General features: G+C 36.7%; 1 protein-coding gene across 2 annotated transcripts; it reads right to left on the minus strand.

The window, feature by feature from the left end:
• Positions 1 to 1,255: 1,255 nt before the first annotated feature.
• Positions 1,256 to 13,830, minus strand: LOC128030650 (uncharacterized). 2 transcript variants are annotated; one of them, XM_052618447.1, is made up of 12 exons: positions 13,727 to 13,830; positions 13,384 to 13,432; positions 11,686 to 11,716; positions 10,778 to 10,858; positions 9,599 to 9,738; positions 9,360 to 9,485; positions 9,227 to 9,272; positions 5,294 to 5,368; positions 4,801 to 5,186; positions 4,599 to 4,703; positions 2,969 to 3,059; positions 1,256 to 1,587 (listed from the first exon to the last, which is right to left on the minus strand). In XM_052618447.1, exons 2-12 carry the CDS (start codon positions 13,429 to 13,431, stop codon positions 1,565 to 1,567), a joined length of 1,152 nt encoding a protein of 383 aa, XP_052474407.1. In that variant the 5' UTR covers position 13,432; positions 13,727 to 13,830; the 3' UTR covers positions 1,256 to 1,564. The 2 variants fall into 2 exon arrangements, with proteins under 2 accessions (XP_052474407.1, XP_052474408.1); XM_052618448.1 differs by lacking the exons at positions 11,686 to 11,716; positions 13,384 to 13,432; positions 13,727 to 13,830 and adding an exon at positions 13,038 to 13,377.
• Positions 13,831 to 13,840: the final 10 nt, after the last annotated feature.

Genomic DNA, 13,840 nt, shown 5'->3' on the forward strand with positions numbered 1-13,840 from the left:
TTTGCGGGGGATTCTTGAAAATAGATTAGCTTCACACAGACGTCTTCTAACTGTCACAGTACTTACAGGTAACTCCAGACTGTCTTTGATCATCCTGGAGGTGATCATTGGCTGAGCCTTTGCCATTCTGGTTATTCTTCTATCCATTTTGATGGTTGTCTTCCGTTTTCTTCCACGTCTCTCTGGTTTTGCTCTCCGTTTTAAGGCATTGGAGATCATTTTAGCTGAACAGCCTATCATTTTTTGTACCTCTTTATAGGTTTTCCCCTCTCTAATCAACTTTTTAATCAAAGTACGCTGTTCTTCTGAACAATGTCTTGAACGACCCATTTTCCTCAGCTTTCAAATGCATGTTCAACAAGTGTTGGCTTCATCCTTAAATAGGGGCCACCTGATTCACACCTGTTTCTTCACAAAATTGATGACCTCAGTGATTGAATGCCACATTGCTATTTTTTTGAACACACCCCTTTCAACTAATTCAACTAATTGCCCAATTGCACAGCCTTAAGAGCGTGCATATCATGAATGCTGGGTCTCATTTGTTTTCTGAGAATCTACTGAACCTACTGGTAACTTGTTTGCCACGTAGCAATAAAAAAATATACGAAAAACCTTGATTATTCTGGTTAGTCACATTGTACTGCTATTATTTTGAACAATACTGTAAATGTGTTTCTAGTATACTTAGCATGAAATAATATGAAATTAATATTTTCCCCACTGTAGAGCCACCTTGGATCCAGGGTTCCACTTCTTCACAAGAACTGCTTATGAAATCCATATGATCAACAGCAGCATACCATTGTTTTGTCTTAAATTAATTTTTTATGAATAAAGCTATACTGAGAGCAGTCAAGGCCGAGGCAGAATAACACTGAAGTACTATCATTTGTGCAGATGGTACTGCACTAATTCCTGGGCAATTTGTTGGGAGAATCAAAAGTGCCCTACATGAGTATTCAAGTAGAACCCCAATTAAATTAAAATATTGAGAATGCTGCTTTTGATCAATATTGTTAGATCAGTGTCAGTGTACACATCTCCCAGTGTGAGTAGGCTACGAATATCAGGAGTTCATTGAAGAGCAAATGAATAGCCTAAATTCTACTGGAGAACAGTGAGCTTTGTAAGACAATGCAGATGCTAAAAGATAAGGAGATGTTTTGTTCAAACTTTGGGACAATCTGGTTAAAGTATGGACATGTTCAAGGATATAGAAACTGTACCCACAAATCATACATGAGAAACAAACTTCTGTAAGGAATGATGAATTTATTTTTAACATTATGTCATAATACCTTTAGAAACAAGCAGTCACATTGCGGATTTCACTGACTTAGCTTAAAGACTGTTTAATCACTCACTAAAATAGTGTTGCTACAAATCAGTTTATTCAGTCAAAAGAGAAAGGGAAAAAACAAAACATTTAAAATAAGTCTACCTATGTCTATACTGAAAAAAAGCAGCCTAAAAGTAAAAAAAAATTTAAAAAAAAATGCCATATGAAAAACAGGCAAAGCAGTTTGCTTCCAAGTCTTGACTGCATGCATCAGATGAATGATCAGTTGTAGAATCTTGACGGACCTGTCAAAGGTAGAGCAGTCTAAGTAAAAATGAACTTTAAGCATTCACAAATCCCAATATGACAAATTGTTTAAATGGGAACATTAATGTTGCTTATTTCTGCTAATTTGTTACTAGCCTCTATGCTCATCTCTATTTCTACAAGAGAAGGGTTGAAATGATCACCAGCATCAGAAAAAAAATAAATGTACCCCAACAAAAGCATATTTTTGTCTTACTGCGGCCATCTTCTGCATGGCAGTGTCCACCAAAGCATTTTTAAGCCGTTTCTACTTTTGCCTGGCTCTGCATCAGGAGTCAATACTGATGCACGCACACCTCCCAATTGGACGAGGCGTTTATACTTGTAGCATTTGCAGCTTGATTCTTTCACATAGACATTAGAAAACCTAAATGTTCTGAGTAAAACACTACTCCACCCCTTCTTGGACAACCAGCCATTCATAGTCTTCAAGATTGAAGTTTTTGTATTTTCCTCGCTTAGAGTTGCTCTCAGATTGGTCCTGAATTGCTCTTAAATGAAGACTCCTACGTAGAAATTAAGCTAAATTAGGAGCTTTCTGAGAGGATTCTTAGAAGTTTTAAGAATACAGGCCCTGGTCTTCATTCATCATACCCGGTCCTTGGGTTTTAACTGTAAATTTCCCTACACCAGGCTTTAGTCAGCCGAAAATGCTGTGAGCGCTTGATGTGACTGTTGAATTTGTCCTGTTCATCCTCCACTGTGATTGGATGGCTGACTACAAAAGTGAAAGTGATATGTGTTTAGCCAAAGTTGAACTTTCATCAGCTCTCAGGGGAAGAGAGAAAAAAGCAAACAAACATAAAATGCAGAGCACTAAACACTCATGTACAGCTCATCATGGTCCTGGCTAAAAAAAAAAAAAACCTTATGTTCCCATTGAAAACAATTAAGAAAAAAATCTAGTCTTGGATAAAAACGCTTTGGTGGACTCGAGGCCTAAGAGGCAGATTTAGAATCAATGGCCTCAGTTCTGTTTTCAAACTTAAAGTCAAAATTCACCAAATCTAGACTTAATTTGGTCAGAGTAGGCATTAAAAAAACATGGAAACATCTGTCTGGTAATAGAGGCGATACAAAATGTTCCAGATGATAGTTGGATATGAAAAGATTGAGAAGCAGATGTGGGCAGCTTAACTAAACACAATGAGTAATTTAATATTACAGTAATGGTCATGATACTGGAAACTCCACACATATATTATATAACATGTAATAATGCATATTTCTGGTGTTCCAGCAAAGCAAATGCTACACTAATAAGAGGTACTTATTTAATTTGGTCCATTTATCAAACCATTTACTAGCAATAGTAGAGTATGTGCAAACTAACAAAAAATAATCTCAAGTGTGCAATACCTGGCATGCTGCTGGAGAATCTGTCCTTAGAGTTGGGTTGAAGACTTGAGGATGAGTAGTTCATGGGGGGCAGGGGCTTCACACTGGGCACCTAAAAAACATTTCAAATTCAAAACTAAATCAAGGCTGTAAAAAATAATTTGGAGACACTGCTAATCATGTGACAGATAGATTATTATTCTCTTAAAGAGCTTGCTGTTCATTCTATAAAGCAGGAACTTTTGCCACTAGAAATTATTTATACAACCTTATTTTTTAGAAGTAACCTAGTGAAACATGTTTGAGATTGCTGAAGCCTTCAATAAAAACCTCAAAGGAAATCAAGCATATAATCCACTTCCTGTGTTAGAAATGTTTGCAGAAAACAAATCTGCAATCAGTTTCCTTGACTCCTTATTGTTTACCTGCACTGAAGTAAACAAACCCAACACAGATAAGAAATGCATGGAGGAATGTGTGAAGGAGACACACTGAATGAAAATGCATGTTAACTCTGACAGCAGAGCACGGTTAGAAGAGCAGAAATGCAGCTATAAACAGCAATAAAAACAGCAGTGCTACTTTGTTTCTGAACAGTATTTAAATCATTTAAACAGTCATTCATTTTTTGTATTCACTATGGTGTCACTATTTGATTCTTTATTGTTTGGTCAGACTTTTTAGCATTTATTAATCTTAGTTAATTTATACATTTAATAAAATGTAATTAAAATCTAAAGCTGTAACTTTATTATTTAATGGACCAGAGCTAACATGAACTAACAGTTTTTTTTAAACAAAGAATAATAACTTCTGCAACAAATGTAGCTATTGCTTACTGTTAATATTAATTAAATAAGGTTAATAACCTAAACTTAATGAGACCTTATTGTAAAGTGTTCCCTATTGATCTTTATAATTACTTTGCACTTGAATCTGTTTGAAACGTTTGTTTACAAGATACATTTTTGTTTATTGCTTTATTATCTTTACATTTTCCAACTTTTTAAATATTGGTAAAGATGTTTACTGTATGTGATAAAAGCTTCAGCAATACTCGATCTCAATCACCCAAACTTGAATCTAAAATACAATTTTTAAACGTATACACTAAAAGTACAAAATTAAAATTGTGTTTTGGCTCTAATAATAGGGATGTTCATATTAAAAGTTTAACCATTAACCGAAAGTAAAAAAAAATGACATTAATACTATCAGTTTTTAGGTTTTTTTTTTTAATACACAAACATTCATTCATTCAGGTCTTATTTAATATATTATTTAATATTTAATAATAATAATAATAATATATTGTTCTAATCTTATCAGTTAACTGTTAATGTTCAAATAACAAGTAATGATTGTCGGTTGGGAAAATTAACAGAAATTGACCATCCCTATCTTGTGAATCTTATACAGAAATACAGGCTAATCGTATGTTCTTATTACATGGCACTCTGGAACAACTGATATTCTAGACACATATTTTCATATATTGAACAGAATTGTGTGGCATTAAGAATTAGTTGCATTTAAAATTCCAATCAAATTCTTGAGTTTGATCTGAGCTAGTAAATATGATTTAATATATAACAATAATAATAAAAATTAAATATAACAATAAATATAGAGTATAAATGAGAGCCTTTACCGCTGAAATACTTCTGAGGCGATACTCCATCAGAACATCTGTGAGCTTCTGTGTGACCTTCAAGACGATCTGAGCATCGTCCTCGTTTTCAATACGAAAAGAGTCCTAATAATGAAACGGAAACACACAAATTCCAAATGGCTGATAATATAAACACAATAAGTGCTTCAACAAGCACTGTTATTCAAAAAGAGAGCAGTACCAGATATTTGAGCAGGGTTGTAGGGAGGCTATTGTTCTCTGGGCCTTTAGGGCCATGTCCCAACAATCGGTCACTACTGCTGTTCATGGACATGTCATTAGGGAAAGGTCTGCCCCTGCCCTCATTACGCTGGCGAGGCCCAAAGCCATCTGGGCCCATGCGCATGGGTCCATCGTCAGAGAAATGTTGCATGTTGTCTGTTTCCATCATTTCCCTGTCTGGTCCAGGCATGTTGTTACCAAAGCGACCTGGGCTTCTGAAGTCTCCCATATCAGAGTAACCTCTCCTCATGGGGGGTTCATCCATACCCCCACGCATGCCAGGGGAAAAATCAGGCTTCATGCCACCCCGGGGTGGGAAATCCATGGGACCTCCATATGGACCACCTGAGGATGTGAAAAAAAGTCAAGCAACTATACATTTCAAATCACAGTTACTTTTCTAGATAGTTCACTTCAATTAACACAAACAAATACACTAGTTAGACACTAACCTTGTTTAAACCCTCTGGGAGGTGGCCCAGGAAAACTAGCAGCTCCTGCAAATGCTGGATTGGGTTGTGCGGACTCTAAGAAAAAAAAAAAAAAAACCATTAGGTAAGTAACTGGCTGGCTAGGGCAGGGCGATTTTTGTAATAACGTTTGACTTATTCAAGATTTTGAAGTTGTTTTACATTTAAAGGGTTAGTTCACCCAGATAGCAAAATTATGTAATTAATAACTTCCAAAAATACCAAAATGAACTGAATCGTTTTAAACGGTTCGCATCTCTAATACGCATTAATCCACAAATGACTTAAGTTGTTAACTTTTTTTAATGGGACTGACACTCCTTCTGAGTTCAAACAAACCAATGTTTATGCTTAAGTCACAGAGAACAGATATTAGCCAAATTTCTGATATATGTAGGAGGTCTGAGTCCAGCTTGAAAGTTTAAGTTGGTTCCAGGAACTGGAAGGTCATGGATTTTAAACAGCTCTGGAATGCAGATGGAGAGGAATGGGAACAAATACAAGCTGGAGCTGGTTTACTTTTGGTTTAGTAGTCTACACTGGGTAAATTTGCACTATTAATATTTTACAATAATTATAAAAACACGTATCTACTTAGTACAGGGGTGTTATTGTAACCAAGATAAGGCCTGAACATAAAGATGTCTTGCTAATGCATTATTTTGACAATTTCTTATGTGTGAGAAAGGTAAGGGTCAGTCGATAACACTGTTATACCAGAGCCAGGCTTTTAGGGTTTTTAGCAACCAGCTTTACTTCCATTAGAAAATGTTTTTCCAAGTGAACCAGGATATTCAATGAGAAAAACTACAAGGTGGGAAATTATTCATGGGGAGTACGGTGGATATCGAAATTAGAGAACAACCTACAATTTCCTAAATTTCAAGGTCAATGCTTAGTCAGTCCTATTAGAAATGATACTAACAGGGGTAGAAGGGCAGTTTAAGCATATTTAATATATTTATTTGTATAAAAATGGAATAAAAAAACCTAAATAAGACTTTGAAAAATAACACTGATCAAAATTAGAGAAGACTTACAGATACCTCCAAGTTATTGGTGTTAAATAGGCACCTTGAGCTAATTTAATTAATTATATGACAAACCCTGTTTAACTGGCAACACCCCTCTATTTAACCCCGAGTGCGTAAAGAAGCCAGTGAAAGCTGAAGGAGGAAGTATCTTGGTTTGGGAGATGTTTTGGTGCAGCAGGAGTTGGGCCTCTTAAAGCCTGGGTATACTTTGGCCTTTATACAGCTAAATTGCAGGGTCGATGTAAATGTTTATCAGAACCTCCTTCGACATACGGTTCCTTCCCTACAAGCATCTCACAATCAGCATGCAATTTTCATGCAAGACAATGCTCCCTCTGCAAAATGGGTAAAACACTTCATTGAAGCTAATAACATTGAAAGGAAATAATGAAATGGACGGCCCAGAGTCCTGATCTAAACTAGAGCTGTCAATTTTCGACCATTTCCATGCTCAATCGTTGTTTAAATTAACAATCAATTAATCATTAACCTTAACACTCCAAAAAGTGTCTATTGCAATTGTAGTCAACATTTGAAGTGGATCAAAAAAAGTTAAAGTTGTCCTAAAACAAAAACACATTTTGGTTTTAGGACAACTTTAATGAAAGGTTTTGATCAAATGTTGACGAGGATATAGTCACTGGCATTACAGTATTAGTAGTCTTAATTAAAGCCTATCAGCAGGATTGTAAATTGAATGGATACAATTATGATCACTTAATAAAATGAAGAGTGTGCCGTAGTTACATTTGGGATCATTTTACTTTAAATGGAGGTTGTTGGCTGTTTTTATATCCTGTCACAGAGACAGCTGAATGTGTGTTTTTAAATGGTTTCATGGTGCTATTCAAAACAAAGATTGAAATGGACATTATCTCCATTTAAAATGTGCGGTCAGTGAACCACTTCCACTGTTGCTCATATGAAACATGTTTATGTGAATATTATGACCCAAGTGAGGTACAAAGCTTTGTTTATAAGATAAATAATTGGCTAGCAGGAAAATGCTACATGCTTTTGAATTTAAAGGTGCTGTAGGGAACTTTTGTAAAAAAATATTTTTTACATATTTGTTAAACCTGTCATTATGTCCTGACAGTAGAATATGAGACAGATAATCTGTGAAAAAAATCTAGCTCCTCTGGCTCCTCCCAGTGCTCCTATTGCCATTTGCAGAAAGCCATGCGCTCCCGGTAAAAAACAACCAATCAGAGCTGCGCTCCGTAACTTTGTTTGTGTTCAAAATGTAGAAAAATTAACATAATAAGCGAGTACACCATGAATCCATTTTCCAAACCGTGTTTTTGGCTTGTCCTGAATCACTAGGGTGCACCTATAATAAGCGTGTATATTCGGACTATTTTAGATTGCTTCGGGGGTACCGCGGCGGAGTAACCCAGTATCTTTGTGATTCTTCATAGACATAAACAGAGAGAAGTAGTTCCGGCTACGATGTTCTTCCGCAAGACGCAAGCAGTTCTTTTTAATAACCGCTAGATCATCAAAAGTTCCCTACTGCAGCTTTAAGCCATTCGAGCTGAATTTCCGAAAGTGTATTAATATTTATTGTTGACTTTTCCCAAATCCTAGTGGTCTCAGTCTCTAATATTCCAAGTTTATTTTGTTGTCATTCACTCTTAATGCCAATTTTCGCATCTCTTACTGTGGTACTGTGGCAAGTGGGGCGGGGCCGAGAGGCGTGGGAACGAGGAGTGAGGCCAGGTGTAGTGATTGAAGATGAGCTGCACCTGCGCCCCACCGCCGGTATCGAGTCCCACGTAGGAGATGGAAGGATATAAAACTGGAGCAACTATAGTGAAGGACGAAAGAGGACCAGGACTGGACCATATTTTATGTTTTGGTTTTTATTTTGTGCGCACCAGTCGTCCGTGAGGGGCTGGTGAGCTGTTTTGTGTTTATTTTGAATAATTAAAGTTTCATTTGATTGTGCGCCGGTTCCCGCCTCCTTTTTCCCGATGAGTATGGAGTCTGTCGTTACAGGGACCATATCCTTTTTATTTGCCAAAACAACAGATAGTGTTGTTTGTCAAAACGAACCTATTTTATAGAAATCTGATGGGTTTGTATCTTTATCTCTTTACCCAATCAATTTCATGTTAAGGCATGTCAAATCTATTTTTACAGAGACAGACATGATATGTGGGGCGAAATAAAATATTTCATGACCGCAAATTTTTATTAAATCATGGGTTATCTAGGGAACAAATTAATGAAACATGGACCATGGCCACAAATTTATAAATTGTAGGAAGAAGAGCTGCACGCACCCCAAAATAAGAAATTACTTAATCGGCCATTGAATGCATTAATTGATCACGTCTCTTAACCTCAATTAATCAATCACTGATTAGTCGTTGACATCCATAATCTAAAAACCCAACTGAAAATCTCAGAAAAATCCTTGCCAGCAAAGTTACAGCTTAGAACCCACTACAGATCCTGAAATATGGAGAAGACTGGAAGAAGAATGGACCAAGATCACACCAGCACAGAAACTAGTGATGTCCTGTGGCCGCAGATGTGCTGAACTCATTCAAAGCAGGGGCCTCTACACTTTCTACTCATTTCTGACAGCTGTAACCCTCTAAAATTTATGTTGTAATCTTTTTTCGTGCTTTTCTCTAATTCTGATCACTGTGTTCACCACAAAAATAAAGTTTCTTATTAAAATGTCTTGGTTATTATGTCAAACATGTTAGTATAACAGTGTTATGCCTACAGCTAATATACCTGAATATTCCACATTTTGAGTGATGAAGATTAACAATGTCAGAAAAAAAATCAAGTATTTATAGATTGGTCTCTAATTTTGATCTCTACTGTAGACTGGATGTTGTATGACAGAAGACAACTGACTTACTCATGTCCTGAAATCCCATAACCTCAAATGGCTCCTTTAGGACAGTCTGAAAAAAAAAGACAAGAACATGTCATTTAAAAGTACTAGTGTGAGGCTTAAAATATTTAGAGCACATCAGCATTTAGTCTTTCACCTTGATTTGACCTCTTCCCTCAGCTTTTTCCACTTCAGCAGCAGCATCTTTAATGGCTTTCCTGATGGCTGGATCGTTAACTGCATCCTCTTCCTCATGGGGAACCTTGTCTTTGTGGTTCTGCTTCTGTATTCCAAAAACAAACCAACACAATATGGTGGCTGTGTTTTATATCAAAAGGATAGACAGAGATAATCTGTGATATCTATCAGGAATAATTGTGATTACGAAAATAATACCAAGTATCTGAAGCTGTGCTTCCAGCCAGTGATGTGAGAAGCTATTTCATTGTGCAGCCTCTGAACTTTACACAGTTTACACTGGTAATGGGGTGGAACCGACTTAGATGGGCTTCTATACTCCCATATGTACTGCAGGCCTATGAACACAAAGCACACGTATATTTAAACATAAATCATCTTAAAGCATATAGAAACTATTTGAGGGAGCAAAATAATTATAAAATTATACAATTTAAAACATCACAAAAACAGAAACAGGGACGATAGTTTAAACAATTAATGTATTTTCATTAGATATAATTTACAAATAAAATAAAAAGCAGTGATCATCAGAATATATCGAAACATTGATTTTGGACGTTTGTGGACACTGTTGATTAAAGTGCCCCTATTATACCATTTCAAACATTTCATTTCATGCAGTGTGCACTTTAGCTGTTAATGAATATAAACAATCTGCAAAGTTGTAAAGCCGAAAGTCTCCCAAAATAAAGAATTGACTCTGAAGTAAAGTTGAAGAATTTACAGCCAAAACAAGTCGTCAGCAATTCAAATTATTTTATTTATTTATTTCTGCTGAACCACAGCAGTACAACCCCAATCTTTTTTGTGTTCCAGTCATTTTACTGATTCTTGTTTCTTTAATCTCGGGCAGTTCAACACGGGATTCACAAAACGCTTTCTTTTGAAAGATGGCTCAGTACGCAGTTTATTTGGACCAGCTGTTTCCACTGAATCACAACATGTAATTATGATTAATAATTAATGTTTATATTTTCTATTGAGCATTCAAAATATGGAGCTATTGCAATGGGCATATCGTTTCTGTCGCACGCTGTATGCAGTGGACCAATCACAATGGACTGGGCCATCTGACCAATCAGAGCAGAATGCACTCATGGAAAGGATGGATTTAGAGAGACTGAACCCTTTAGAACTACTTTGAACAAATCATTGGAAAATTATGTGATAATAAATGCATATTTGAGCTTTTTGACCTTGCATGCTTGTAAAGCTGTTGTAGAAGACTCCCAAAAAACATTAAGGAACTTATGGAATTTTAAGCAATTAATATTTTATGTCATTAGAGTAAGGGATCAATAAAAATGTGATGCTTTATCTTAAACCAGTAGCCTACATTTATATAGTGGTGACAAAATATACATCATTACTCACCAACAACAGCATCGAAGACTAATTTGAGCTTTTTGTTCAGACTGGGTATAGTCTGGATGGATCCATTCTTGGAGGTGAAGACTGATGAAACACACATAAATCAGTAAAATCAAGAAGGACATGGACAAGAATAGTGAACCTGGACTAAACGCACAGATGACAGCATTCCCACTCTATTGAAACAGTACCAAAGCTGTTGGGATGGAAACAGTACTATCCCAAAAACAAAACTAGCAGAGTGCTTCAAGCACCCAATCATTAGTTACCCCCAGGCCTACATCTGGGCAAAAGTCACACTTGATGGAAATTTGTGGTCAGACAATTGAGCCACAACTCTCTGCACTCAAATGCTGAACAACATATACAAACTCAACAGATTTAAATGAATGCAGTGACGCCAGCTGTTTTTCTGTCCACAAATCCAGTACGGCGTCAAAAGCACACTGGTTGAGATGTCAGCCGATCACACTGCAGCAGTGTAAGTCTTCTAACTGAGTTTGAGCCTAAAGGCACCTGAAATATAACGCATTTCAGTTTACTTTTCTTTGGCAGCTTGATGCATGCACTGCACAAGTGGAACAATTAATATGGTTAGATGACCCTAAGCGGACATACAGGGATAAAAGGTGGGATACCCAACCTCCTAATATACATGGATCTTACCCTGAAGCACATGGCGAGAACAGGTCTTGATTTTTCTAATGTTGCTCGAAGGAGCTCAGCGTTGATGTTTCTAATGTTGTTCAGCACACCACAGTTCAAATAGTGCAAAGCACTGGTCTGAAAAAGGTGCTAGTTTGAGAGCTGTGCTTGTGTGTTGTGTTCAGGGTTAAAGCTCTGAAACACCCAGAAGTGGCACATGGCAATAACATTACCAAGGCCAGGCCCAGCTGAAGGGCAGAACTTACCTATGTCACCACCGAAGAGCTGCTGCTTTTTCTGTCACAGGCGACAAATAAAATCGTTGGTGGGGGAGAGAAACAGAGAGGAATTAGAGAGATATAACAGCAGTCCGCTCTCCTCCTCCACTTAAATTCTCCTCTCCACTTCAAAAGTAGAGGGTGAAAGTCCTTGGACACGAAGACACATAGTGTCTCTTCACCAGACACTCTCATGCTAGAAGAACAATTGTTCTTTATTAATCTCCCCAAGAATTATGTTCTATTAAGCTGAACAGATAATATACGGGATGATAGAGTAACATGTTTTGCAAGTTACATTCTGTTCTCAAACAGAATGTTTTTTTTTACCTTTAATGCTTATCTGTCTTTTCCAGGTCAAATGCAGCAGTGTGTCAGGTCAATGACAGACTATGGACATGAATAAAGTGTACCTTCAGAAAGTTTGGGGTCGTTTTTTGTGTGTGTGTGTGTGTGTGTGTGTGTGTGTGTGTGTGTGTGTTAACATATTTTCCAGGATTCTCTGATAATTAAAGGGTTTAAAAGAACAGCATTTATTCAATGACAAAATCTTTTGTAACATTATAAATGTCTTTAAGGCTATTTCTTTCAAAAAATAAATAGTGAATAAAAAAATTTGACCCCTAACTTTTGAAAGTCAGTGTACATTTAAGCCATTTTAGGAAAATACACAGGCCTGTAATGAAAACGTGTTGACTTATCTATTTCCCTTAATTAATACTCTCATAGTCACGTAATTATTTTGGTTTCAGATACCATACGATCTTGCAAATACTCTTAACCCTCACAGACATCAGTGGCAGAGATTAATACCATTCTGGTATTAAACTTTTAGAGACTTACTATTTGAGACATGAGAAATGTGTCAACTCTCCAACACTATGCCAACTACAGTTGGTCACAGAGTGATCACCGATTTATCGGGTCATTTTGCTGGAAGATCTGTATACTAACAGATGATTGATGAAGCTGACTACAATAGGCAAAAAAGGGGGAAGCCCTTTACATAAAACTGTAGCCCATCAAACAGACAGCTTGCAGCACTCTGTCATACTCAGCTTCATGGCATGACAGAGTTATGGGTAATACAGGTGGGTGAAATCATTCAACCACTAAGTATATCAAAACAATTATAATCAGTTTTAGGTAGAGTACAAATGACCAAAATTCATCATACCCTAGATCTACTTTTAATGACCTAAATGAGCTGAAAGTGCATTAGCTAGTTGGCCCAAAAACTTACATATGCTGCCATAAAATTTCATTGTGTTAAGTGAGACAACAAAATGGTTTGAAATAAAGTCACAATGAATCAGAATTAGCAACAGATATTTTCTTACATTCTGTGTGACGCATATCCAAGTGCTACGGATATACAAAAAAGAAATAAAGGTGAAGACTTGGTTCTATGCACTGGGTGTTGATTGGATTTTCAAATGTGGGCACTCAATGGAGGCAGATGAATGTAATTTAAGCAGACTAAATGATTTGAAAAGCCCTGCATATGTGACCAGATAAGGTGAATTTTTATTTCACCCAGACTTTAAATTGACAATTTCATGGACCGGACTGAGTGACCACTGTTTCAGAGCTATTGCAAGTCTCTAAATGGTCTACATCCATGTGGAGGGTAGGGATAAAGCTAATGGAGTGGCTCTGATTTGACGTGGTGCTATCTGGGCTCACCTTCCCACCGGCCCTGCCCTTCTTATTAGGATTGTGTTGAGCGTTCATACTGCAAAAGACACACACATATTACATTATTTTGATTATTGCTTGAATAATAATAAATTCAAAAGGAGGGTATGAGTAATTCGTTTGTTACTAATATGCAGCATTTCGACTGTGTGAGAATAATTGATGGCGACTCTGGCTCATTACAAAGATCACTCGCTTTAACGCTGTATCATGCGCAGTTACATTTAAACTCGCTCGCCTCTAACACAAAGCGCGGTCTCTCTATTCACTACAACGCAAATATTTAAAGTAACGTTACATTCTTTACATCGTCATTGTTGTTTTTACTAACCTTGTGTTGAGCAAAGACTTGTTTTGAAAATATAAACACTACAGTACAGTCAAGACCCTAGTCCGTCCGTTTCCCGCTTAATTTCCAAAATAAAGGTCCTATGTAAAATTATCA

This window comes from Carassius gibelio, chromosome A16 (assembly GCF_023724105.1).
Source record: "Carassius gibelio isolate Cgi1373 ecotype wild population from Czech Republic chromosome A16, carGib1.2-hapl.c, whole genome shotgun sequence".
NCBI classification, from domain to species: domain Eukaryota; kingdom Metazoa; phylum Chordata; class Actinopteri; order Cypriniformes; family Cyprinidae; genus Carassius; species Carassius gibelio.

What these genes read in the sequence shown, in the direction of transcription:
- LOC128030650 (XM_052618447.1), bottom strand. Translation starts at nt 13,431, where the DNA reads ATGAACGCTCAACACAATCCTAATAAGAAGGGCAGGGCCGGTGGGAAG. An exon ending in AGCACAGCTTCAGATACTTG is followed by an intron (nt 9,486 to 9,598) that starts GTATTATTTTCG and finishes TTTGGAATACAG; the next exon opens with AAGCAGAACCACAAAGACAA. An exon ending in GCCTCAGAAGTATTTCAGCG is followed by an intron (nt 3,060 to 4,598) that starts GTAAAGGCTCTC and finishes AATGTTTTTTAG; the next exon opens with GTGCCCAGTGTGAAGCCCCT.